The following is a 27,890-nucleotide window of genomic DNA, read 5'->3' as shown; positions in this document are numbered from 1 at the left end:
AAGGAGGATCGTTCGCAACATCACAAATACATAATTATTTACTCTTCAATGTTGGTTGCTCTTATAGACAATATTTATGACTTTAAATGTTATAAATAATTAAATTATGTTTATAGTATTTTATTAAAAACTAACTTTATGTATATAAAAATTATGTTCTTTACATTTATGATTATTTAAATTATGGTATTGAAAATTAGAGAAAATTATTATTATGCCTAAGAAACCATTATGCATTTAGAAAACTATGCATATCAAAGTTTATGCGAAAAAACTTTATGCAAATACTGTTATGCCAAACTAAATTATACGGGGGGGGGGGGGGTGATGATCGCCCCGGGTGCCAACCCATGCTACGCCGCCACTGCTTATTCGCATGCGAATTTACACATATTGTATCGTGTCTATTGGTATGCAAAATACAACTGTATTAGCCACGAAATACGTCTCCATGTCTAACACCAGGCTATGTTGTTAATATATTCCCAGATCAACGGGACTATTCCTACCTCTCGTTCCCACCGCTGCAACTCCTGTGTAGCCAGGATCTACTGCTTGACCGCCAATAAAAACCCAACCAGTGAAGGTCAAGTTTGTCCCGTACGAAAGTTAAACTGTCATTGGACCCGCAACGAAATTAATCAGATCAGTGAAATAAAAATAACAAATTATATCATTTCAACAGTTATTTAATTTTTTTTTGGGACAGGAGGCAAACGAGCAGACGGATGGTAATTTTAACGTTGAGTGCACATAAATTGTAGACCATATTGACGGATCTTGTGTAAAATAATCTCGTTTTGTTGATGGAGAGAACTATATTGATGTTGGAATGTTAAGATTGATTCTTGATTCTAACTTGATGTTTCATATTATCGTCTACGAGGGAGCTGACTGTACTACTAATGCTTTGACTGGTGCCATATCACATTTATTAACTTATTTTTATACTGATTACAATTTTACATGTTTTCTTACACATTATATTCTGATAAGTTTCATAAAGCGAAGCGATTTTTTATTTTTTAAGAATTCCATTAGTTCCGTTTTATTTTTATTTTTATTATTACTTTCCGTCCGATTATATTTAGTTTTTAAAATTAAGGGGTAGACTTTTAAAAACTTTTGTATTTTATGTAGATTTTTGTGTTAATCCATTGAGAATAAGTGTGATATGGACCCAGACGTACATATTTAGATAACAATCAGTAGGCAACTATTTAATGTGATATAATGTATCTTCCTTTAGGGTTATTGCACACTATCACATCGGCAACATATCGGCATTGCATCGCCATTATCTTACCACTATAGCTTTAATTTCTCTAGCTATACAGGTGTCGGTTTAAGAATGGATTAAACAAAAAGGATCGATTCTACGACATAATGCAAGAGGAGGTTCAAATCTTTAAAAAAACCTTCAAACACAAATTGTCATCAGTAAATTTCAGCCAATTAGAATGGGGACGTCTTTTTTTGGATATTGTTTCTGTAGGAAAGTTCTAGCATTTGATCAGTAGAATTAATTCTTTTTGTTTGATACATACTTAAAGCGATCCTACTTTGTCGAATATAGAATAACAAAAATGAGGAGGCGATTCAGTGCGGAGACGATCTAGTGTGCGGTAACCCTTAATTCGCGCAGTTCAATGCGCTGTACTGTAGGCAGTTGTAGACAGTTTCGAAATCTATTGACTTGTGAATATAATATATTGATAGTGAAAATTTATAAATGGTTAGCTTTTGGTGGGCATATTGCATTAAAAAAGCGTTTGCACTTGTTGACGTAGTTTTATTACAAAACCAGCAAAAGTTATTTCGTAAAACAATATAAATTAATAACGCATATCTTATTGTTAATGCATCTATCTTTGGTTACTAGAACAGCGTAAAATATTAAATTATAAAAAAATATAAAAAATCTGTATTGATAAAATTAAATTCAAACAACATTCAAATAATTGCATTCAATAAACCACTTACACGATATTTAAAATTATTTTCCACTTCTAATAACACCAGGAATATCTCACACTGTACACAAGATATAGTATGAGTATTTTACTTAAGTAGACACACTCGAACCGTTTGATTTGAGGACAAAACATTTGATGTGTCCGATTTTTGGAATGACCCTATCTCTAAAACTATACTTACCAGAAAAAAGTATGGTCCCAATTAACAAAAACTCTTTCTATCACTGCTGCCACTCCTGTGTAGCCAGAATCTACAGCTTCATCAGTAGGCCTAAGATGCACGCCGTGATAACTTTTATCGACGTCAAAATGTATGGGCAAAATCGATAAAATGGCGTGATAAGCGCTTATCGCGGCGCTCATCTTAGACCTACTGGTCAGTTAGTCTCAATTGCAAGAGCATAACCTTCTCTCATTTACCAGAATCAAATGGGAGATCTACAGCTTGACAGAATAACCCTGCCAGTGTCTTTACCACTAATCCCATACACTGAGTGTCATGCCCTGAGTGCCCAAGCAACTGCACTCAGGAGGATTTGATGAGTGCTACTGACAACGCCACTCTTGTGGCGGAGTTTTGGGCTGACACTGTGTAGGTTTGTTGTCGACACGAAAACAACGAAAAAAAGAAGTGGAATCAGCTTTGGTGCGTTCCTAATTATTTCTGTTTTGTTTTGTTCCTTGGTGGGGCCCAAAAACATGTTTTCTTTCTTTCTGATCAATAGTTCTAGAGACAAATAAACAACCTTGGAACCGATATAAAATGTAAGAAGTTACCACGATTGCGCATGACGTAACACTACGCTTGCGCTGGTAGAACGAGCTTGGCAGTAAGCTCTCTTCCACGACCTGCCACGGCTCCAAGCATTCGTCCCACCAGACCTCGGGAGGTTACCTCTTCTATCGGCCTTTCTTTGGGTGTAGCTGGAAAAGAAAAATAAATAGTTGAATAAAATAAAAAAAATCTTTGAAGCAAGAAGCAATGTGAAACATGTTTGGGAAGTCGTGTTTGCTAAGAGCAAAAAAATATACAAACGTGTGTAAAGATCTTGACACATTTTTTTATTTTTGTCTTTTTTGACACGTTTGATGCCCGTATTCACAAACGATACTTGTTTCAGTGAATCAGCAAATAGAACGCATAGAATTGAATAGAGCTCTGTGATTGGTTCCTATGTCACCCTGTGCGTTCACGCGCACTGTAAGACCTCATAGTAATGTTTGTGAATACGGGCGTGAGCCTGGCTTATTAAAATAACACATGGTTTGTTTAAAGAAATGAAAATATCTATAGTAGTCCAGTAGAATTAGCTTTTAAATCGGAAATAATTCCTACAAAAGATTTTATTGTTTTAATGGCTTCATTGGTTGCCCATTAAGACTCTCCTAAGTTTTCGACTTCGACGGAGTTGTGCTTAAGTGGTGGGGGCCCCCGAAAGGGCCATTTTTTCGGTTTTCCGGTTATACCGCGTAAAGGACTTACCCTATCAAAAAGTGGTCTTCATGACGGTTGAAGGGCACTTAATCCTGCATTGAATAAGACCAAATTCATATGTTTTGGACAAACCGTTCACGCGCTAAAGTTCGGCAAAGTAGAAAATATACGTATAATTAATGACCCTCTCCACGTCCAATGGTTTGTTACCCACAGGCTTCCAAGTCTTGAAAAGGGCCACCTCAACCAGTGTAACCCTATCAAGGCTTACGAGCTTGATGCGCCTATCCTTGTTCGTCCCAGCCGTTCCTTAACTGCGGTTGCTGCACCTCTTCCTGGCACTCACCTGAACGACTCTGTGTTACCTACTGTGGCTGCCCCTCTTCCTTGTATCCTCCTGCATGACTACGTTGCCTAGCCGTATGCCTGGTCTAAGGTTCGACGCCAAAAATCAACAACAACAAGTTCATATTAAAACGCTGAAGAGTTTTTTGTTTGTTTGTTTGAACGCGCTAATCTTAAGAATTACTAGTTTGATTGAAATCATTATTTTTGTGTTGAATAGCTCATACATTGAGGAAGGCTATAGGATATATACAATCACTCTACGACTAATAGAGGCGAAGCAGTAAAGAAAAATGTTGCAAGCACGGAAAATAGTATTTAAACTATTTTCACGCGTACAAAGTTGATTTTGTGGCGTCGAACCTTGGACCAGGCATATGGCTAAGCAATGAAATCGTACAGGAGGGTACAAGGAAGAGGGGCAGCCACATTAGGTAACACAGAGTCGTTCAGGAGAGTGCCAGGAAGAGGTGCAGCAACCGCAGTTAAGGAACGGCTGGGACGAACAAGGATAAGCGAATCAAACTCGTGAGCCTTGTTAGGGTTACACTGGTTAAGGCGACCCTTTACAAGGCTTGGAAGCATGTGGGTAACAAGCCATTGGACGTGGAGAGGGTCATTAATTATACGTATATTTTCTACTTTGCCGAACTTTAGCGCGAGAACGGTTTGTCCAAAACATATGAATTTGGTCTTATTCAATGCAGGATTAAGTGCCCTTTAACCGTCATGAAGACCACTTTTCGATAGGGTAAGTCCTTTACGCGGTATAACCGGAAAACCGAAAAAACGCTCCTTTTCGGGGGCCCCCACCACTTAAGCACAACTCCGTCGAAGTCGAAAACTTAGGAGAGTCTTAATGGGCAACCAATGAAGTCATTAAAGCAAAAAAATCTTTTGTAGGAATTATTTCCGATTTAATCAATTTTTGTGTTTAATTCTACTGGCCTATAGACCTTTTGTTTGCCGAGCGACTGCTTAATTTAGACTTTTTTTATCCACATATTGTGTGTAATAAGTATCATAACTTATCTCATTGAAAATATAGGTAACTTATCTATATTATAATATTAAAATAAAATTATTTTCATTACGAGTAAACAAGGCGGTGCACCTGATAGCCCCAGGTTGACTGATAAGACCGGCGTCAACGATAAGGGTCATGCGTTACTTACTATCATGTTTTATAGGGTATAGGCAACAGCAGATCAAGCGTAATATGTAGGTAGATGAGTGTTATTTTGCAATATTAATAATCCTACTTCCTACTAATATTATAAATGCGAAAGTTTGGATGTTTGGATGTCTGGAATCTGGATGTTTGTTACTCTTTCACGCAAGAACTACTGAACGGATTTTGATGAAACTTTACAGTGTTATTGATTATAACCCAGAATAACATATAGGCTATAATTTATGACGATATGTGACAAACTGAAATTCACGCGGGCAAAAGCTAGTCTTATTAATAATGCATAGTTTGAACTCTGATGTGCTGTCGATTGTAAGATTTGTAAGTACGGTTCAAAGATTATTATTTTATTCACAGAGATAATGTGGTACAATGTTTTTTTATGAATCAGCACAATAACTTAAATAATGTTTGGTTACACAGGGTGTCCATTACATGAATGTAAACTAAAAAATTAAAAACTTTAAAGATCCTGTTTAAGTAAAAAAAATCATAACTCGTAAACGATCAAAAGTCGCGGTAATTCGGGTAGCCCTAGTGATGCTCTACCCCTGGGCTTCGGCTTGACACTACTTTTTGGGACACCCTGTATAAGATTACTATCTTATTTAACTTTATGTGCCGTTATGCCGGCAGGACGTAAATAAGCAATATATGAAAATAGCAGAAAGCATGATCCATCATACTTAACCCTTAACCGCCTACCATACGTCTCACAGACCCTGTCGATATAATAATTGTGAATATTTTTGCGCCGGAGTGTTGCATCGACTCGTTAGTTTCTGTACCTTTTCCCCGCGCCCCTCAGCACGGCACAACGGCTTGTCAAGGTTGGAGGTGTGCGCATTTGCTTCAGGTGAGTAAATAAATACCAGAATGGGTCTGAGAGACCCCTGTTAGGAGGTTACGTAATTTTTTGTATGAGTGTTTTTTTTATTGTTTTCGTTATAATGGCTCTTAGTGAAGCTGAAATTGAACGTTAGTTGAACAAGATCTGCCAGACGATGAAAACATACCAAACGACGAATGCAGCGATGTGGAGCCGGTTGAAATTAATCATGTGCTGGAAGAAAGTAGCGTGTCTGATTCCGAATGCGAAGGCTCAACAGTAATGCAAATAAACTCTCCATCACAATGTGATATTCCCTCAGTAAGTGACCAAGAGTTGTCATCTGAGGATGATGTACCGTTAGCAGAGGTTCGATCGAGACCTAGGAAAAAGAATTATTTTGGAAAGAATCATCTTAGTTGGTCATCTGCCCCGGCGACTTTACGATCGCGGACTTTACAAGACACTCAATTTAAAGCAGGTCCAAGTTTATGAAGAAACTGGCTAAACAGCTGACGAGACCGCATATGGCACGTCGTGAAAGCAATGTGGAATTGCAACGTGGTATACGTATCAGTATACAACTCATCCTCCAGGTCAACGTGACCCCTTCAGCAGCTGTCCCATGCAGTAGCACAGGTGAAGAGCGATTGGCGGTTCGTAAAAACTCTTCTACTTGCAAATATACAAAAAAAAACGCAAAACACAATACATGTCTTTCGAATGAAAAGCGCCAATTTGCCTCGAATGTTCGAAAAATATGAGTCTGGATTGCCGTGAAAAACTCTAAGTTTAGAGCCTGCAATTTTTATTAATTGATTCTAATAATGAGTTTTATTTTTTTTATTAGAGTTCCTTGTTGATTGAATTATATAAAAAATATAAGAATAAGTTCCTATCACTTTAAATATTTTTTAGGATCTAATTTTTTATAAGTAATAGTAAGTAAGCCAAAAAATAAGAGATTATGCTAATTATTCGGAGTTTTTGTAAAAGTATTGTTGATTTTCGCATTCCTCTTTTTTAAAATAAACAGTTTAATCATTTTCATAACAGAATTTTAATTAAAATGTGTACCCTCCCTAAATATTTATCGTAATCGTATTATTTTTTATTCTGGGGTCCCACAGACGTATGATAGGCGGTTGTGTGACAATAATATGTGGTAGGTGGTTAAGGGTTAAAATTCATGTTATTACTATAATGGGTGCTTTGTAAATTATATCAATAGGCAGGTAGGTAGGTAGGTAGGTAGGTAGGTACTTATTAAAAGTCATAAAATACATTTTGTACCTAACAATACTTATCTTTCGTTACAAAACAATTACGAATGTCGTAACTCGGACGATTAATTGCATTCCGTTTGTTGGACCCGGATTTAAATAAATACATAAGTAGTTAAAGTCCGCGCCAATAAAAGCTGTCATTATAAATTATGTAACTGAGTTAATTAGAGCTAGAGCTAATTTTAATCTTCGTTCCCAACATTGCAACTCCAAAGATGACTTAAGGAGGACTTTAAAGTTATCGAGGAAGGCTTTAGGCCAGTGGTTCCCAAAGTTGTCTGGGCTACGCTACGACTCATCTAATGCTAGTTCCCAAACTCGGGACCCACCTATAGGAAATTCGCCCACTGCCCAGCGGTTATATCGGTAGGGTGGTGTGTAGTTCTACAGGCAGGGCCCACTCAGTGTTCGTTCGCGACCCACCACTGGGTGTGAAACTCTGTTTTAGGCTATATAACATCTCCCTACAGCTAATAGGAGCGGAATAGTGAAGAAAAATGTTGCAAAAACGGGAAATACCTATTATTCAAACTACATATTTTATCTTCACGCGTACGAAGTCGCGGTCACAGCTAGTTTCTCATATGCCTGTCCGCCTGTGACTTAGTTCTCACAAATGAGTAGGCTAGCATTATTTATCTACTAACCCATAGTGGAGTTTACTGATTGCATGACTCCCAGTTGTCAGTTATCACATAAGTTTACGATTAGGAATTACGATGTGTGACCTCCACGATCACGTGGCGCCCATGCTTTACGCATTTCTTATCTACCAAGTTTGTTTGTATGTCAAGTTAAGTTAAATTTGATTAAACTGAGTAGGGGCAAAGAAATTGGATAAAATCGGATTACCCTAGTGAGTTACACTTTTTTGATTGGTCTACAATCTACATGCATGTTGAATTTCGTTTTATATTTTAAACTAGATACTAAACCGTATGCTTCAGATTAGTCACCATAATGAATTTTCCTAAGGGTAAGTTTAGTCGTCAGTCACCAACAAGGAAGTCTCAGCCAGCAGCTCGATGTCCAAAGGATCTGGCTTGGACACCGGTCGCAGCGTAAAGCTAGCTCAGTAGTGCGTGCAGGAGTTCTATCAATCAAGCTCACTCTGTTTTTATAAAGGTGCCTGCTGACAGCTTGATGTCGGACGGGTCTGGCTTGGTGACTGATCTTATCTGCCAGTTTGTAGTCTTAACCAGGCCTTGAAATTTGGACGGTGCAGGAGTTCTTTCGGTGCAGTCCTGTTGTCCCCCCTGGGGGAGCCAACAGGATTTCGAAATCCTGTTGTCCCCCCTGGCTAGGGGAGACAACAGGACTAGATTTTTAATCAATAATTTGAGGACTGTTGTCCCCCCTGGCAAACATTAATTTAAAAGCCATTTAGTTTATAACATAATTTATAAAAGACTGAAGTACTTGACTGAATGCCAAATAGCCAAACTGAATTAGATTATGTTTGTCAAATAATACTTACCATTTTGATAACGAAAAAAATAAGGTGTTGGTGCCGCGTTCCGGTAAAACTTGAAATTTTTCAGGTAGGTTCCTTGTAGGGTGTAAACATCTGCTAAGAATGGAATTTATTTATTAAGGGTAGGAAATAATATGAAGGATATAATAAGATTTTATGAAATTCCACACTTATGGGGGTAAAAGGACTCCACGCGTACGAAGTCGCGGGCGGCCGCTAGTTCAATCAGTTGAATATTATGATTAGTTTAAAATTATGCAGATTTAGCATCTTACCTACAAATAAATTACTCGTATAATGCGGAAGTTTGTGAGTATGGATGTTTGAAACTCTTTCACGTAAAAACTACTAAACGTATTTTTACTACACTCACAGTAGATAATATTTTTTATACATGAGAATAGCATGTAGGTACTTAGCTTTTGCCTACGGCTTTGTCCGCGTAAATTTTTTTCTATTTAAAAAATTATAGAGCGCATCCCTGTTTCAAGAACCGGGATAAAAGCTGTGCAACGAACGTCCTTTCCTAGGATTCAAAACTACATAATATCTGTTTACCAAATATTAAAATCGGTTCAATGCCCAAGTAGCAATTGGTATTAATGGCAAAATCTTACTTGTCTTAACCCTATCTAAATTTACACTTAAGCTAAAACCAAATTAACTTAGAATAGAGATTTTTTTCTTTAAGACTTTATATTCTTCATCGAGCGCTACTTAAGCAAATTAAGAATACCCAAAACCAAGTTAAGTATTCTTTAGATAATTTGGTCTTAAGTTATTCTTAGCTTAAGTTAAAAAAAACTTATTTTACTAAATTAAGATTTTTTGTATGCTCACTTAATACTAAATAGTATAGATAAAGTATTATTTAAGTGTTGCAAAGTAAATAAAGTATTCGTAGATTTACTTAAGACTTTTTAAAGACCATTGTCTTAGAAATAGTTTTCTGAAGATTAAGTTAATTACTTTTTGTCTAGAATTAGTACATTTTGAGAAAAAATACTCTTAACGGGACGATTTCGATAAAACAGGATCACGCCTATTAATTCAAGGTAATGCACGGAATACGGTCGCAATGCAGTGCTCACTAGATTGGCTCGCAACTATAATGATTTATTTCAAGCTATCGACCCCTTTATAAGTTCAAAGAGAAAGTTTAAGGAATCTGTCGTGAAGATCTTATTAAATTCCTAACTCCTTTTTTTTTGTACTTTCTTACCTAACATTTAATGAATAAGTACTGTTATCAAATACACCTCCAATCGCGGGGCTTGTAATGTTGGAATGTTTTCTTTAAGTCGCGTGCTGAATTGTGGCGTTGTTGCGTTATATATATAGTGTGATAATATTGTTTACAATTTAAGCTTAAGTAAATATAATTACTTCAAATTTGAATTCAAACATTTATTTGCATAGAATAGTAATACAAAATTTATAGTAGTATAACATCTATCTACTGTTAGATATACAGACCTACTGTGATCATTGTATCCGACTCGCATTTAGTTTACTATGTAACTAAGGAAAACCTGTAATTGGCATTACTTGCTATATAATTTAAGCATGGTACTTGTAATTATTTATAAGATTATGCTGTAGATTTTCCTTGAATAAATAAATAAATAAATAATAAATGCACCTGCGTGCCCAGCTTATTGTAGTAATTTTTGATACAAAATGCGTGCGGTCGCCCGCAAACTAAATTATGCTATTACTAGCGGCCGCCCGCGACTTCGTACGCGTGGATCCCGTTTTACCCCCTTCATCTACCTTACGCAGTTTAGATTTTTTCATACAAATGTTTTTCCCGCTCACTCCCGTTACCGTGAGAATTTCGCAATATCCTGTTGTAACTAAGCTTTAAGTTTACTAAGATACCTGCATGCCAAATTTCAAGCGTCTACCTTAAGCGGTTTAGATTTTTCATACAAAAGGATTTTCCCCCCTAATCCCCGATCCCGTGGGAATTCCTAAGTATACTATAACCTGCCCAGGAGTACGAAAAATAATTATACAAAGTTTCGTTAAAATCCGTCGAGTAGTTTTTGTTTCTTTAAGGAACATACAGACGGACAGACAGACAGACAGACAAAAATTTTACTGATTGCATTTTTGGCATCAGTATCGATCACTAATCACCCCCTGATAGTTATTTTGTTGAATTTACTTATCTATAGGTATTTATTATAAGTACCTATAGATAAGTAAATTCAAAATATGATTTACCCCCTAATTCCCGAACAGAACAAAAATAGCGAACAACTGTTAGGCCTCACTTCAGAAACCTAGGTATACTTACCCTGCCGTCCATAGTAATTTACCAGGTAGCTAAATACACGCGCGAGAACCTGGACTCATTTGTGAGACATAGGGATCGTCACAACTATAACACTCGCTTCGCCGAAGCACTAGTATCGACTGCAGGTAGACTACGAAAGTCTGACTCTTTGACGCACGTATTGGGGCCTAAAGCACAGAATACATAATAGTAGCAACAGAAATTGCACTCCTTTGTGTAGGATCAGATGCCGACATTTTAACGGTAATAATAATAATGCAAAATATCCAACGCACATTGTGCATTCGAAATCGCACCTTACTGCTACGCTCACAAGAGCGCATTTTTTTTGTGTTAAGAATTGATCTACGTCACCGCTCAAGCGTCAGGGTTGTATGAGCAAAGTAAAATAAATAAAAACTTAATTTTAAGAAGCATTTATTGTATTTACGATTAGAAAACTTTAATCTAGTGGAGTTTGTATAATCGTACCATCTCTAAAGTACCTATTAATAAACTTCAGTGTTGCGATAATTCGAAAATAAACAAACAGTTTTAAAAGGTGTAATGTCGGAAAATAGACACGGTGAAGTAAAGTTAATGTTTTTATTAGCTAAAACAATTTTTTTGCTATAGTTTTTTGTCATAAGTATTTCAAAATAATTTATTATTTAAAAAGTGTAGTTTTTTTTTTATTATTTAAATCACTACAGTTAATTATTATTCCTAAATATTACAATTTTTCATTAAAGAAAAATAACAGTGCTGTTGGAACAATAAACCTTGATTGCGACTATGATCGACCGAGCGTGTATAGATACGCGTGTGCAAACAGGCGCGTGGCGGCCCTGACTGATTTGCAACTTGAAGTTGTCGCGCGCTGCTGTAGGTAATTATCTCGGCCGGCATAGGCGAGTGACGGAGGCCTGCCTAAAGTATACAACCGATTGCCTGAAATAGTGAAAGAAGCGGTATCACTCCATTCTTTCAAATTTCAATTAAAAAAGTGGTTGATCGAGCAGGCGTTCTATAAAATTGACGAACTGTTTGGAATTTAATTATTATTGACACTGTTACCCACTATTTATTTTGACATTTAATTGACGTTAATTCTATTTGTATTATTAATTTATTTGGACATGATGTGTATTTCTTTCTTATTAATACTGCAATTGTTTATTATTAATAAGAAAATATATTGAAAATTTGACATGTAATGAACATTATGAATAAATTTCTTATTCTTATTCTTATTCTTACTAAAATATTGTCTAAAATATTTTCGAAATTGTATGGTAAAGTTGGGTACAACATGATATTATACAATTTAACTAACTAGGTGACAGTACGATGGCTCCTACGTATACTGGCGTAAGTGAAAAAAGTAAATTTTACAGGAGAGCCATTTTAGTGGCCAGAACCATATTTTTGGGTCATATCTTCTGACCTACTAAAACGAATTTAATGAAATTTCACATTTAGCCTTAACATGTAATGCTTTTGCTACTGCTGTTATCAATTTTTATATTTTTCTTATATATTTTGAGATTTTACGCATTGCCCTTTTACGTCGTCACATTTCTATAATTTCATGTATATTGTTCAACGTAAAGAGACTTAAATGACAACGTAAATATAATATTTTAAGCGATTACTCTCTTTATTTATGCATGTAATTATTTTAATTGTTATCATGTGCTATATCCCAACTAATATTATAAATGCGAAAGTAACTCTGTCTGTCTGTCTGTCTGTCTGTCTGTTACGCTTTCCCGCTTAAACCTCGCAACCGATTTTGATGAAATTTGGCATAGAGATAGTTTGAGTACCGGGAAAGAACATAGGATAGTTTTTATCCCGGTTTTTGAAACAGGGACGCGCGCGATAAAGTTTTTCTGTGACAGACAAAATTCCACGCGGGCGAAGCCGCGGGCGGAAAGCTAGTCAATAATAAATCAGTTAGAAAAAGTTGTTTAATGTATCGTTATTACGTTTTAACGCAAATACGCCCATATACTGTGCTCGAGATTTAGTTAGGTCTTTTAACATAATGTGTCATATTTTTAATAATTAACTTTTTAAAAAAATAAAACCGACTTCAAATGCGTGAACACAAAAAAAAACTAAAAATTAAAAATATTGCGTATAAAAAAGTTCATCCCCAATTTTCCACCCTTGGGGGTGAAATATTTTCTTCAAATTCGCATGAAACCACCCTTTTTATAATACCTATTCAACAAAAAAATAATCGTTCAAATTGATTTATAATCGGCGGAGATATTGCGTATAAAAAAGTTCATCCCCAATTTTCCACCCTTGGGGGTTGTTTTTTCTATTATTAAATTTAAATGGGACCACCCTTGAGGTATTACCTATACGCCGAAAAAAGATTTGTTCAAATCGGTTCATAATTGGCGGAGTTATCGCGTAACAAACATAGAAAAAAAAAAAAACATACGGGTCGAATTGAGAACCTCCTCCTTTTTTGAAGTCGGTTGAAAATTATAAATAACTTGAAAAATCGAACTGCCTAAGGCGGGAATTGAACCCACGATGCCTTAGGCAGTTCGATTTTTTCAAGTTATTTATAATTTTCAAATTAGTTTGAGATGCGACTCTTAATGCTAAAAATTAAATAACTATATAATGTGTCATAATTTATAAATAAAACAATTTGCTAAATATTTTCATGGCTTTATTTAAGATTTGGATTATAAAAAATATATATTTATGTAAGCAACTACTCGTATAGATTGACGAATCGTATGATTGGGCTTTATGCGTGGCGTAGTTTTGCACATACGCCTATTTGCCTAAAATTTTATTTTGTATCTAATGGAAAAAAAATTTTTTTTTCTTACTGACGTTATAGATTAGAGCAAAATGAAATCATTTCTTAAATAATTGGAAAAAGGCGTAAGCGGCAGTTTCGCCTTTATACGTAGGAGCCATCGAGTAGGCCTACCTTTAAAAAAATCTTTACATAATAACTACCTACCGAAAAATGTTTCTATTAATCGTAATCCACACTTATTTACGCTTCTCAATCTTCTCATTTAATAAATTAGAAACACTGTGTGATTAAATTTACAAAATCACAAATTGTTAAAATTCCATAAAAACAATTAAATAAAAACTTTTCACAATAAAATACGTCATGTGTTCATTAATACGGCAAAAATCATAATATGGCCGATATTCAATAAATTTAATTGCTTATCTCTGAGTGTCGCAATTACAAAGTTCAAAGAATACTTTACGAAATATGCGGGCGGTGCAATTTACCCGCGCTATATGTTATAACAAAACTAAAAACGTAAAAACCAATTAAAATCCTATTAGAACCATTTTCGACTTCCACACGGACAATCCGAGGGAGAAATCATGTAATTAATAAATTAGTTAGTAAATGAATTGTTCTTTAATGTATAGCAGGACCAATAATTTAGCAAGACTGAGACAGAATGAAAACTATATAGTTTTAACTAAATAAAACTAAAGATCTACTTGATACCATATGCACTTAAGTAATACTTCATCAAGTGAATTTTAAGTGTAAGTTAAATCTAATTTTTCTAAACTAATACTATGTAAAGTATAACTTGACTCAACTCTTTCTTCACTAAACTTACAAATTAAAAATCTTCTATACTCTTGCTACATTAAGACAAATTAGAATTACCGCCATTATGAGCTATGTGTAACAAAAAATAAATCAGAAATTAACCAATAATATCATAACAAGAGGACATTTAAATTGAAGTACGTCTTTGTTACACTTTTTCTAGTTGCATAAATGTCTAAGAACGTTTGCATAAAATAAAATCTTATTTTATAACCTTAAAGTTTTCTTTATACAATACAATTTCGTAATATTTTATTTATCTTATTAGGTTTTTTTCAAGGCCCTCCTGTTTTATAACATTATCCATTGATTTTACACGAGAAACCATAATGCGTTTTATATTTCCTATACAAAAATGACATTCACGGTCTATTCTAGACATAATATAAATTAGTTATTAAAATAATTTAATCGCCATTTTCATTAACCTTTATCTAAAGTTGATTTAGTGTTAAAGATCACAATGTTTACTAAATTAAAGTTCCTCTTTAATAAAAAGTGTCTTACATATTTCTTCATGAAGTTAAATAAACCTTAGCTGTAAAAATAATTATTACTCTTAAATAAGTATTCAAGATATCTTCAACTCTATTTCCTTGTCTACAGTCATACTACAAGTTATATTATAGTATTTGTTTAGAAATTCTTAAAACTACACTCTTAATTAGGGTTTAAGTCTGCCTTAAGCGTTGTCTTAACTCTGTCTCAGTGATTTCCAAAGGATTGTGCCCTTTTTTGCTTACCATTGTCTTGGGGCATAACTTCAAGATTTCTTGAGTGCGACTATTGTCTTGGCCAAGACAACGGCTGGAATTAGGCTACTAGTCTTCAAGATATCTTCAATGCCTTATGAAGATAATCTGTTGCTACTTGGGTGGTTTAGGGTGAATTCGTAATAGACAGATAGGTAAAGTTCAGAAATAGTACCGGTACTAACAACTTATTTTTTTTTTGCTATCAAAATGTTTGGCATACGTTAGGTATTTAGTTTGGTAATATGACATTCAGTCAGGTACTCTACTAGTCCTTAAATGTTACCAGGGGGGACAACAGTCCTCAAATCATTGATTAAAAATCTAGTCCTGTTGTCTCCCCTAGCCAGGGGGCCCCTTGCCTCGGAAGGTTTTGACGGTGCAGGAATTCTTTCGAACTCAATTCACTATTGTTCACTAAAGGCACATGGCCCTCATTTAGGCACTCACCAATCAGGAAGTCCAGCATAGCAGCCGGCAGCTCGATATCAGATGGGTCTGGCTTGGACACTAGCCGATATCCGACGGGTCAGAATTGGACACCAGCCGCAGCGTAGCTCAGCTTTAGCGCTGTTTTATTAAGGTTCCTAAGGGTAGCTAGTCCTTATTTAGAGCCACTTACCAATCAGGAAGTCCAGCATAGCCGCCGGTAGCTCTATATCAGACGGGTCTGGCTTGGACACCAGCCTCAACGTAGAATTGCTGCAGTAGTGAGTACTGGACACGAGCTGTGCAGCGCTGTCCCGGGCTCCCACAAGTAGACCAGGCGGGTCAATGCGGTGGCCTTCCTTGATGCGCCACCACGCTGCTCCTGTTGGCAGAAACATCTTTCCATCAACATCAGAACATTGAGTCTTCACTGCAGAGAACGACCTTCACTAATACAAGAAACAAAGAGGATTTGGCCTGGTCTAAAAGGATTATTTATCGTTTTGCTGGCTGGGTTGGAAACATGTTTTAGCAAATGAAATTTTTTAGTAAGTATCTAGTTATTCAAGCCCTTTTTAGGTCACATAATCGCTTCTCAATTGTATCTCACCGACTACATTTCGGTCGTTGCTAAAAAGGTGACAGAAACATTTGTGAGCCATTATGACTTACTTGACTTATGGTCCTATGTCCCCTAGATGGGGCAGAGGGCGTCCACAACAGTCCTCCATCTCGTTCGGTCTTGAGCTTCTCGCTTCTCGCTCGCTTCGCTTCGCTCGGTCGTGAGCCATTTTACCTAGTCTAAAATTTCCAAGCTGGCAACCATTTAAAGGTGCACTAGAAAGGCTGAATTACGGGACTATTACCCTTCTCTCATTCCCACTGCTGCTCTTGTTTAGCCAGGATCTACAGCTTGACCGCCAATAAAAACCCAATAAGTGAAGGCAGCCTTCAGTTCTATCTAGCTTTGCCTTGGAGTTTTAACTCCTGAGTCCTGACTCATACCTCTGACGTAGTTGAGCGCGCCAGTCCAGTCGCAGGCGCGGGAGCTGGTCCAGCGTCCCTCTTCCCCGCCCTGGAACTCGCCCTCAGCTAGCCACCGCTCAGGGAAGTGGGGCCACTGGAACGAGGAACAGGGTAAGTTCAAAGTTATTTGCCAAAACACATTAAAAAGGAAACAACAGATGTATGTACACACGGTCACACTGTTAACTATCCATTTGAGTGCATTACCGCAGCAAATTTTTTATAAATGTTGTGCTTTAGAGAGTCGAGAGTATAGCAGATAATTAGTCCATCGTGAGCAGAAATTTGTCCACTAATAGCAAAATTCGTTCAAATTATAGTTTTCAAGTTATTAGGAAAAAACAGATTTTGCTGGGGTAATGTTTGAAACATTACCCTGGCAAAATTTTTTTTTGAAAGCCGATCTATCCTGGAACCAAATACATGGATAGATAGCCTTTGTTGCGTAGTAATTTGTCCACAAATAGCAAAATTTGTTCGTGTTCCGGTTTTCAAGTTATTTAGAATTTTGCTGGGGTAATGTTTTGTGATGTCCCAGATCTTGTAAATGGCTCAACGCAGAAGTTTGAAAAAAATACCAATGATAGACCTTGATATGTCCAAATTAGTTCAAGCATTAGTCATTGATTTGAATGAAAAACACCAGTGTAATTAAATGATTTCGAAAATCAGATAAAACGGATTTGTGAGTAAACCAGTACTCTTACAATCGAATAAAAAGGTGTAGTATGTACCCTTGGTACACCTTTATAACCACAGTAAATATAAATGATGTGGCTTTGCGCAAAAGAGAGATTTCAAGAAATTTAATTTATTTTAACAGTCTTACTTTCGTGACCGAATACGCAATTCCCTTATAACAAGGGAACATGGCATACAATGGACAAATTAAAATGTTCCTTGAATAAGCTATCCTGTTAATTTCAGCTTTATATTACGACTTCAAAGAAAGTTATTGAACTGCAAAAAATATCAGGAATTCTTCTATACGCCAACCAAATTATAAAGGTTACAGAAAAGCGATCACTCCATACATACAGGTATACTTCGCAAATTAGTAGCTTAGCTGTCAATGTTTTGTACAGTTATGTGGAATATTGTAATTCGTGCAAACGATTTTTAAATATTAAATTTCTAATCAGTCTCCATCGTCCTTCCACCATGCGTTTTTTTTTCAAAAATAATGTCTAAAGTCTGTAGCTAAAGGTCTACGCTGCAAGATGGAAGAATCTTCTAACCAAAAAGATGGCAGATGCAGCAGATGTCAACGGATTTAAAACTGGAGTTCATGTGACTCATTGTAGACTTGAGTGTCTAGAGCGTCCCTTCCTCCACCACGCGTAAGAATTTTCACAAAAATACTGTCTAAGGTCTGTAGCTAAAGGTCTACGCTGCAAGATCGAAGAATCTTCTAGCCAAAAAGATGGCAGATGCAGCAGATGTCAACGGATTTAAAACTGGAGTTCATGTGACTCCTTGTAGACTTGAGTGTCTAGAGCGTCCCTTCCTCCACCATGCGTAAGAATTTTGACAAAAATACTGTCTAAGGTCTGTAGGTAAAGGTCTACGCTGCAAGATGGAAGAATCTTCTAGCCAAAAAGATGGCAGATGCAGCAGATGTCAACGGATTTAAAACTGGAGTTCATGTGACTCCTTGTAGACTTGAGTGTCTAGAGCGTCCCTTCCTCCCCACCATGCGTAAAAATTTTCACAAAAATACTGTCTAAGGTCTGTAGCTAAAGGTCTACGCTGCAAGATGGAAGAATCTTCTAGCCAAAAAGATGGCAGATGCAGCAGATGTCAACGGATTTAAAACTGGAGTTCATGTGACTCCTTGTAGACTTGAGTGTCTAGAGCGTCCCTTCCTCCACCATGCGTAAGAATTTTCACAAAAACACTGTCTAAGGTCTGTAGGTAAAGGTCTACGCTGCAAGATGGAAGAATCTTCTAGCCAAAAAGATGGCAGATGCAGCAGATGTCAACGGATTTAAAACTGGAGTTCATGTGACTCCTTGTAGACTTGAGTGTCTAGAGCGTCCCTTTCTCCCCACCATGCGTAAAAATTTTCACAAAAATACTGTCTAAGGTCTGTAGCTATAGGTCTACGCTGCAAGATGGAAGAATCTTCTAACCAAAAAGATGGCAGATGCAGCAGATGTCAACGGATTTAAAACTGGAGTTCATGTGACTCCTTGTAGACTTGAGTGTCTAGAGCATCCCTTCCTCCACCATGCGTAAGAATGTTTCAAAAATACTGTCTAAGGTCTGTAGCTAAAGGTTTAAGCTGCAAGATAGAAGAATCTTCTAGCCAAAAAGATGGCAGATGCAGCAGATGTCAACGGATTTAAAACTGGAGTTCATGTGACTCCTTGTAGACATGAGAGTCTCTAGAGCGTCCCTTACTCCGCCATGCGTAAGAATTTTCCAAAAATACTGTCTAAGGTCTGTAGTAATAGTCTAAGCTGCGAGATAGAAGAATCTTTTAGTCAAAAAGATGGCAGATGCAGCATACGAGTATATCAACGGATTTAAGACTGGACTGGCACCACCTTGCAATGTCATCCTCTCATTGTTATCTGTAATGTAAATTATTTTAAAAATGTATTTAAAAAATAAAATGTTCGTTTTATTATTTCAATAATCTGACCTCTCAACTCAACACAACACCTTTGTTCGCAACTGTACTGACGAAAGCTCGATATCATACCGTTGATTTAAGATGGCAAGCCTTATGTATGGAACGGTCGCTTTTTTTGTGACCTTTAAAATTTGGTCGGCTTATAGAAGAATTCCTGATATTTTTTTGCAGTCCGATAACTTTCTTATAAGCCATAATATAAAGCTGAAATTAACAGGATAGCTTATTCAAGGAACATTTTAATTTGTCCATCGTATGCCATGTTCCCTTGTTATAAGGGAATTGCGTATTCGGCCACGAAAGTAAGACTGTTAAAATAAATGAAATTTCTTGAAATCTCTCTTTTGCGCAAAGCCACATCATTTATATTTACTGTGGTTATAAAGGTGTACCAAGGGTACATGCTACACCTTTTTATTCGATTGTAAGAGTACTGGTTTACTCACAAATCCGTTTTATCTGATTTTCGAAATCATTTAATTACACTGGTATTTTTAATTCAAATCAATGACTAATGCTTGAACTAATTTGGACATATCAAGGTCTATCATTGGTATTTTTTTCAAACTTCTGCGTTGAGCCATTTACGAGATCTGGGACATCACAAAACATTACCCCAGCAAAATTCTGAACAACTTGAGAACCGGAAAACGAACAAATTTTGCTATTCGTGGACAAATTACTACGCATCAAAAGCTATCTATCCATGTATTTGGTTCCGGGATAGAACGACTTTAAAAAAAGAAATTTTGCTGGGGTAACGTTTCAAACATTACCCCAGCAAAATCTGTTTTTTCCTAATAACTTTAAAACTATAATTTGAACGAATTTTGCTATTAGTGGACAAATTTCTGCTCATGATGGACTAATTATCTGCTATACTCTCGTCTCTCTAAAGCACAACATTTATAAAATTTTGCTGCGGTAATGCACTCTATCCATTTCCAAAATCGAAATCAAAATCAAAAATATTTATTCAGTTTAGACCACAAGTGGCACTTATGAACGTCAAAATATTATTATAGAAAATAATAAAAAAAGAAAAGGTAGCCCTTATGGGGCACTTTACATGTCTCCTTATCTTTTGGGCCCTACCAGCGCTTCGAGACAAACATATGACAAGTGCTGAGAAGAAACGATAATTAAATGAGATAATTTAATGCAGAATACCAGTGGTCGTGACGTGCTCTCTGCCGTCACGGCTTATACTGAGCAGATGCCATTTTGGTGCGTGTACTCTGTTTTTAGTGTTTAAGTTGTTATTTATTTGTAACGCTTTTAATACTCGCATCAAATAAATACTTTCTTTCTTTCTTTCTTTCTTTCAAACGCCGGAACAAACTCAGTCACCACTAATTGCCAGGAATTATCTAACGGTAAGAATAACCAAATTCGAGTAGGTACATCAAATATGTGCAGACTGAACTGACCACGCATCCTTGTCATCAATATAGTCTCGAACCTTGTAGTACCCTTTGGACATCCGTTTTTGCTCTCGCTCTCATCAAATGGTGATTCTTTGCGATAGAACAAGACGACATGACAGGCAATGGGTAGTTAACACTGTTGCCGATAGTAGGTAGGTACTACTGAACGAACAAAGACCTACTGGATTGCCACAATCTGCCATTTCTTCTAATGGTCCTGCACTACCCATATCCAGCCAAGTGTTTCAATAATAAATGCATGCATTTATAGTAGTGTGTTTACCTGCTCGAAAAGTAAACAAAAACTTCGCTAAACTAAGTACCTACCTACCAAAAAGAATTTTGGTAGTTTGGAGACGTGATGACATTGGTAAATGCGCCAAAAATTTTTGTGACAGAAAAAAACCACTATTTCCACACGGGACGAAGCGTGGGCAAAAGCTAGATAAATAAAGTACTTATTTTAATGACTTATCATCAACCGTTTACATGAGAACACAATACACATTGTAAGTTCAGTTTAACTACACATCCATCTCATTTACGAGCAAAAATTTGCATGAGAACTACAAATAAAAACCATACCATTAAGTGGTTAGGAAAGTTTAGGGTACTAGTTAATTTTATTTTCCATCGCATTCTCACATTGCGTGACAATGGCTGATTACTTGCTCGTTGCAGTGATGTATTGTCTCACATCTCCGATTACTAATTAGCGTCGTTATTAATTACGCCAATTACAGTAATAACGGTGTCAACTGACATCTGATTGGCGATTCCTGATTTATTGCTGTATTGAACAAACTACTTATGTACTTAGCTGGATGTGGTAACATTCTGTTTGTAGACAGACATTTATCTACCTACTTTGTGCTTGCAATGAAAATTTAACTGTAGAATTAATAATTTATTGCAGATAAACTGTGCCTAATGTTCAAGGCGAGAGTAAATAGGCACTTACAGGGCAGATATGTACCTACCATCCTAGACTTCATCCCACTTAACACCAGGTGCGATTGTGGTAAATACCTGCCTTGTTACTTATGCTTAAAAAATGTTTAGTTTAAAACAATCGCTTTATAGTGTTCAACGATGCTAATCTCCGTAACCTATCCTAACTCATTTTTATCCTACTGATCGGACCACATGAACTATTTTTCCAGGTTCTCACCACCAAAACGTTTATTGATCGAAAAAACAGATCACAACGCATGGTAGTCGATGTGCCACGACGCGTTTTGTGGCAATAGAAATAAGCCGTTACGCCTTCTCAGCACAGTTGCTGTAACAACTGTCTCATGTGTTGTGAGCTATTTTTTCGCTATAAATGTCTTTTCGGTCTTTTGGCCTAAAAGATAGACATTCATGAGGAGCAAGGCGGGGTCTGTAGCATAAAAAATGTTTTCTAACCTGTATAAAATGCAGCGCTTGTTGCGCAAACGCAGCGGGCGGGTACTGCCAGTAGAGATTCGGATGAGGTGCGCCGACCACCGCAAACTTGCTGATCAGCGGCCCGTAGCAGTGCGCCAAGTACCTGAGACGAAGGAAAATAAATAATTATTGATGGATCTTTAGCCTAGGCGTAGACCATCGACTTTTAGTTGGCCGATAGTTGGGCCCGATTCTAATTAGTATGAAGAATCAACCGGTGTAATGTGCGCACTTTCATACATCTCCATACTGATTAACAGCCCGAACCAATTTTATCGGCCAACTAAAAGTCGGTGGTCTGCACCTAGACTTACTGTACACCACACAAAACATATCAATAAATGAAGGCGGTTTTATTAAAAGCGATTTCTTCCAGACATGAGACTACAATAAATGATATTAAAAGTTGTAACATTCTTATGAATAACAATTAAACGAAAGTCAACGGCACATAGCCCGATCCCTATGTAACTCGTTTAATGCGAGTTGTAACTCTTTTTCTTTACGCTTGGAATCTGGCAAAGTTGACAAAGAAATTAAGGAAAAAATTAAAATACAATTTTATTTCTGTAAAACTTTCACGGTCACTTACCTACCAGAACTTGACTCAAGTGATACTTGATTAAAGACGAGTAATACATACCTTTTCTTTGAATGGTAGAAATCTCAACTTTTAAGAAATGAAGATGAATGAGTCAGACTATGCATAACATGCAGGAAAGCCTGCCAGTCAACTTGAAGTCAAGTGATAGTAGATAGTAGGTACCAAACTCAAGTTACAAAATCAATCATGATAATACCATACCTATCACATGCGATTACAGCATTTCTCCAACTCATGATAGGTAGGTATTAATGGTGACGTTTTTAATTAGTGACGATAAATTTAATCGTCAGACGCGATACAGACCGAGCCCTGGACTTTGTGCCGTGATAACAATAGGATACAGGGACAGCCCTGACTGAAGACAATGACATAACAATGAGGAAACAAACAAATGACTAATTGATTCTTAATTTCTTCGTGAAGTTGATGCAACACGTTTAGTCGTATATTCTTAGGCTGGGTTGCACCATCTCACTTTAACTTTGACAAACGTCAAAAATCTGTCAAACTCCATACAAAAAGCACTTAATTGTTATCGTCATAGTTACCGTTAAAGTAAGATGGCTCGAGATTAATATTCGTCACGTCGATATTTTTTTTTTAAGAAAAGATTCTCCAAGTGGTCAATAGACCCGATGACTCAAATGTGCCAACCAAAGGTCGGAATCATAAGTAGGTATTTCTGTTTACAAATTCAGCCTGCAATGTCCTAACCAATCTTCGCACACCAAGTCATTTTACACCTAAAATACTCAATACAAGAGGAATAAGACCGACTAGGTGGACCGACGATCTGGTGAAGGTCACTGGGAAGTACCTACTTGGATGTGGACAGCGCAAGACCGGTCGTTGTTAAAATCTTTGGAGGAGGCTTTTGTCCAGTAGTGGACACCATTTGGCTAAAACGAATGAAGGAACAAATAAGACTGAAATCCAGAAAGCAATATAACTTACCAAGTGAGCATTCCCCCAACTCCAAACCCGATCAAAATGGCCGGCCTGTCTTCTGTGACGCCGAGGGCATCCATCAATGTTGACACCTCCTCCACAGCTCTAGGTGGGGACAGGTCACTGCGGCTGCCTCCCTCACTGCCTCCCGTGCCTCGGAGGTCGAGGGTGACCACATGGTGACCGTTCTCTGTCAGCCGCTTGACCACCCTGGTCCAGGTTGGGCCCCAAAGGTCCTCGGTTTCAGGCGCATCGCTCAGGATGAGGACTACTGGGCCGTTTTTGGGGCCGCTTTCTACGTAGTGATATTTTACCCCCTGCAAGTAAATGTGAAGTAATTTTTATAAAACGTATGATTAGTTCTGTTTTTGTATTTTTTACGACCAGAAAACGCAGCGTGGCAATGGACAGGGCACATATTATAGTGCTCAGAACTGACGGCCGGTGGGGCAGCAAGGTTCTGGAGTGGAGGCCACGACGTATCGGAAAACGTAGCTTAGGACGTCCAAGTACTAGGTGGTCCGACGACCTCATAAAGGCAGCAGGAACCGTGCGATATGGAAATCATTGGGGGAGGCCTATGTTCAGCAGTGGTCGTCCTGTGGCCGAAATGATGACGAGGATGTGATGATTTGTTATGAAAGAGGCGTGCCAAAACTGTGTGTTTTGTCGTCATAGCACACAGTCGCGGAAATTCTAAAACTTGTTTTCCTAATTTTTCTATCACGAATCGAACCCTGGACTTCCGTTAATGTTGCGCTACTACGTCATGAGACCACCAGTTAAAAAATTGATTAAGATAATTGGTAGTTTTTGTGTGCATAATAATGTAAGATAATATGACGTGACTGAAAGAAAGTAGATACGCGTGGGGTCAACGTTGCGGTAATATTGATTTCAGGTCAGTTTAGTTTACACTTAAGCTGTTACTTAAAGCAATTAAATAGAGAAGTATATGCTACTGATAATGAAAACAAGTGAATAAAAAGGTGTACGTTTTGGTAAAAGTAAAATATAGTATGCGAATTCTTTATTATCATCTACTACTTACTACAGTTGTGCCAATTTTAATCTTATTTTTCTAAGAGTAAGTAATAGATGACCTAATAAGTTTCTATTTTTACGTCCATACAAATATTAAACTAACCTGCGTAACAAAACAAACATTTTTACGAAAATTGCGGGTACTTGCAAAAAATTACATACCATTATTTTGATATAGCAGTGCGTCCCTATCGACGAATCCACTGAAAGTTCAACCGGTGGGAAATTCTTGGTTAGTTTTCTCCGGTGTCCTTTCCACATTCTTTTCACTATGATCTGTATGATTTGCCATATGCCTACAAGTATGCATCTAAACACTAACTCGACCGCCTCCCACCCAGATATCACTTGCAGCAATTTCCTACTTTTTGCACTCATTTCAACATGCTAAGTACCACGTACTGTAAGCACAAAGGTCTTCAACACAATGATAAGTCGAGTTTCATACACTCGTGCGCATTCTTATCAGTATGACAGTTTTATCGACTTTCGAAGAAGCCGGATGTTGTGGTAGTTTGACATTGACACATCGCCGGATATCGGCGCGGTCCGAATCAATGATGCGCCGATTTTTATTACTTATTTGAAAAATTAAAAATAAAATTATCTTAAAGGGAAAATAACGATGTACTTATTCTTAGTAAATTATAATACAAATTCTTCTCAATATAAAAGGTCAAAATAAAGTGACATTATCCTTGTTAACCTTTAACTGGTGACATGGTTTTTGTGTAACGTAACTGGTGACGTACGGTCTGAGAGGCCGCTACCGTATCAAGACTGTAGCATAGAAACTAGGTAAGGTAGCATACCACAATCTTTAAAAACAGATTATTAGCATATAGAAGAATTAAATTAAAATGAAATAATAAACTCTAAATATCATTTTTAATGCAGAACTTGCTGTTAAATTATATGTAGTAATAAAAATCATAAAACTAGAGATGAGATCGATAATCGCAAACAAATAAATTTAAATCAACAAATTATAACAAAATTTGTATTTTTTATTATAGTTTAAATAATAACCAATTTAAAAAAACCTATCACACGTAGGTAACCTATCATTTTAGAAAACTGGCAGAGGTGAAACTTTTGTATTTTTTATTGGCTGTCAGGGAATTTATTGTTTGGCATAAAGGTGGCCCGTCATTTTCACTTTCTGACTGATTCTCGTCAATTGGTCATTTATCTTTAAAAACACTTTCTTCGGCTTCCGAATCATGGTCACTTTGCTCCAGAACGATGTTTTCAGGAACATATTCGGCTTCCGACCCAATTGCGTCTTCCTTTTCCAGATATTTTTCAAATCGCGAATTTTCAAGTTGTTTCATAAAGTATGGCACTATATTCTCAACTAATGATCCTACGCTTCTTTTTTGGAGTTATTTAAGTATAAATTGCAAGTAAAAACTGTAAAAATACGAAAAAACTGTATGAAAAAAATGTCACGTAACTGGTGACATGCGGTCTGAGAGACCGCTGATGAACTTTACATCGATGTAACTTGTCGATTTGGAGCTGATTGATGCAAATATCCATATCTACGGCGTAGACACAACTAAACTCGAAGCTACTGAAGCGGTGAAACATAGGAAGTACGGGGAAGGGGGTGAAACGATGTTTCACTGACGCCGCCCGGCCTGTGAGACCGCTTGTCACCAGTTAAAGGTTAAAATACTGTACAGTCGACTGCACCATCAAGAAGCTACACTGTGGCGTTTTATGAAGCGGTAATATGAGCTACTTTCCAACAAACTAATCTGTTATGCAGACTGTACAAAAACACCAATTACTCAAATTTCGGAGCCAAAAAGAAACAATTCCGAAGCTTCAGAATCATTCTAAAAGAGACACAATGTGGAAGGTTTATTTAAAAACACATTAAGGCCGTTGAGACGGGGGCACTCGAGGGGACAGTAATGGTGGCTGAACGACAAAATGCAGAAATGGACAGTCACCACGCATAACGATGCGCGTGAGACGCGCGCTACACTGCGCAGCGATGCTAAAGATAGTTCATAAACGTATCACTATGCAATTAGTGATAAATATTGAATTTAATTCAAACACTTGAATCTGTACCTTGAGCACGAAAAACTATAGGTACCATAAGTATAACGAAAATGACATTTATTTGTGCTCAGGGCACAGATACTCGCTAAAAGCTAAATAGGTAATTCACTTATTTCTTGCTATTAGTATATCCTGAACGCCTGAAATTTTGGACTAATCTTCTTCTTTTTACGCTTATCCCGTTACGTGGGGTCGGCTTTTGCGGTCATGCGGCCATTTGGTTCTATTTTGAACTTCTTCGTGGAATCCCATTACGTACCTACTTCATTCGTCAACCAGGTGGTTTCAGATTTTCTTCTTCCCCTTTTTTTGTAACAATAGAAAGGCACCCTTTAAATTTTACCCTAATCAGGTAAAATAGCTCGCTGATATCTAGGGGCACGGCAGTGCCCCCACCAAGTCGAGCAAAAAAGCGGCACGGCCGTACCATCCTTTTCTCGAAGCAATTCAGGCCATTTTCGACCGCCTGTAACTTCGTTGTGGATAAAACTAGAAGGCTGAATTTTCATTAGCTATGCAGGCATTGTAAAGACACGGTATATTTAAAATTTCATTCAATTTGAACCAGTAGTTTAAGAATTATAACGGGTCAAAGTTACTTAATTTTGTCACTCACTGACTCACTGACTGACTGACTCACCGATCATCAAAATTCTAAGGCACTTCTAGCAGACCTAGAAGCTTCAAATTTGGAATATAAGTAGTGTTTGGTGTATGAATCAAGGAAAAACTAAAATATTTGGGGGCACGGTAGTGCAACCGCCAAGTCGAGTAAAATTTTTCAATTTCGGTCCAGTTTTCTAGATACATAACTGCTGTCTACAAAATACAAAAAGAAATGAGATTTGGGGGCACGGTAGTGCAACCGCCAAGTCGAGTAAAATTTTTCAATTTCGGTCCAGTTTTCTAGATACATAACTGCTGTCTACAAAATACAAAAAGAAATGAGATCCCATCAAAAACAATACTTGTCAAAAAAAACAAGTCTCGCAACTCAGTTGTTCTACGGTAAAAAGTTGTGAGATCCATGTAATACCAAGTCCAGGCCAGGAAATCTTTAACGTTTTAC

The 27,890-nt window shown here is 37.0% G+C and overlaps 1 protein-coding gene across 1 annotated transcript; it reads right to left on the bottom strand.

Moving 5' to 3' along the window:
* Positions 1–1,691: 1,691 nt before the first annotated feature.
* On the bottom strand, positions 1,692–25,201 carry LOC135076043 (epoxide hydrolase 4-like). Its single transcript, XM_063970492.1, has 6 exons — positions 24,908–25,201; positions 23,708–24,018; positions 22,126–22,249; positions 16,630–16,744; positions 15,818–16,006; positions 1,692–2,900 (listed from the first exon to the last, which is right to left on the bottom strand). The coding sequence occupies exons 1-6, from the start codon at positions 25,121–25,123 to the stop codon at positions 2,776–2,778; spliced, it is 1,080 nt and encodes a 359-aa protein (XP_063826562.1). The 5' UTR covers positions 25,124–25,201; the 3' UTR covers positions 1,692–2,775.
* Between the last annotated feature and the right edge of the window lie 2,689 nt (positions 25,202–27,890).

This window comes from Ostrinia nubilalis, chromosome 11 (genome assembly GCF_963855985.1).
Source record: "Ostrinia nubilalis chromosome 11, ilOstNubi1.1, whole genome shotgun sequence".
Taxonomy (NCBI): domain Eukaryota; kingdom Metazoa; phylum Arthropoda; class Insecta; order Lepidoptera; family Crambidae; genus Ostrinia; species Ostrinia nubilalis.
The sequence above is the reverse complement of the archived record's forward strand: the minus strand, read 5'-3'. Positions and strand labels throughout refer to the sequence as shown.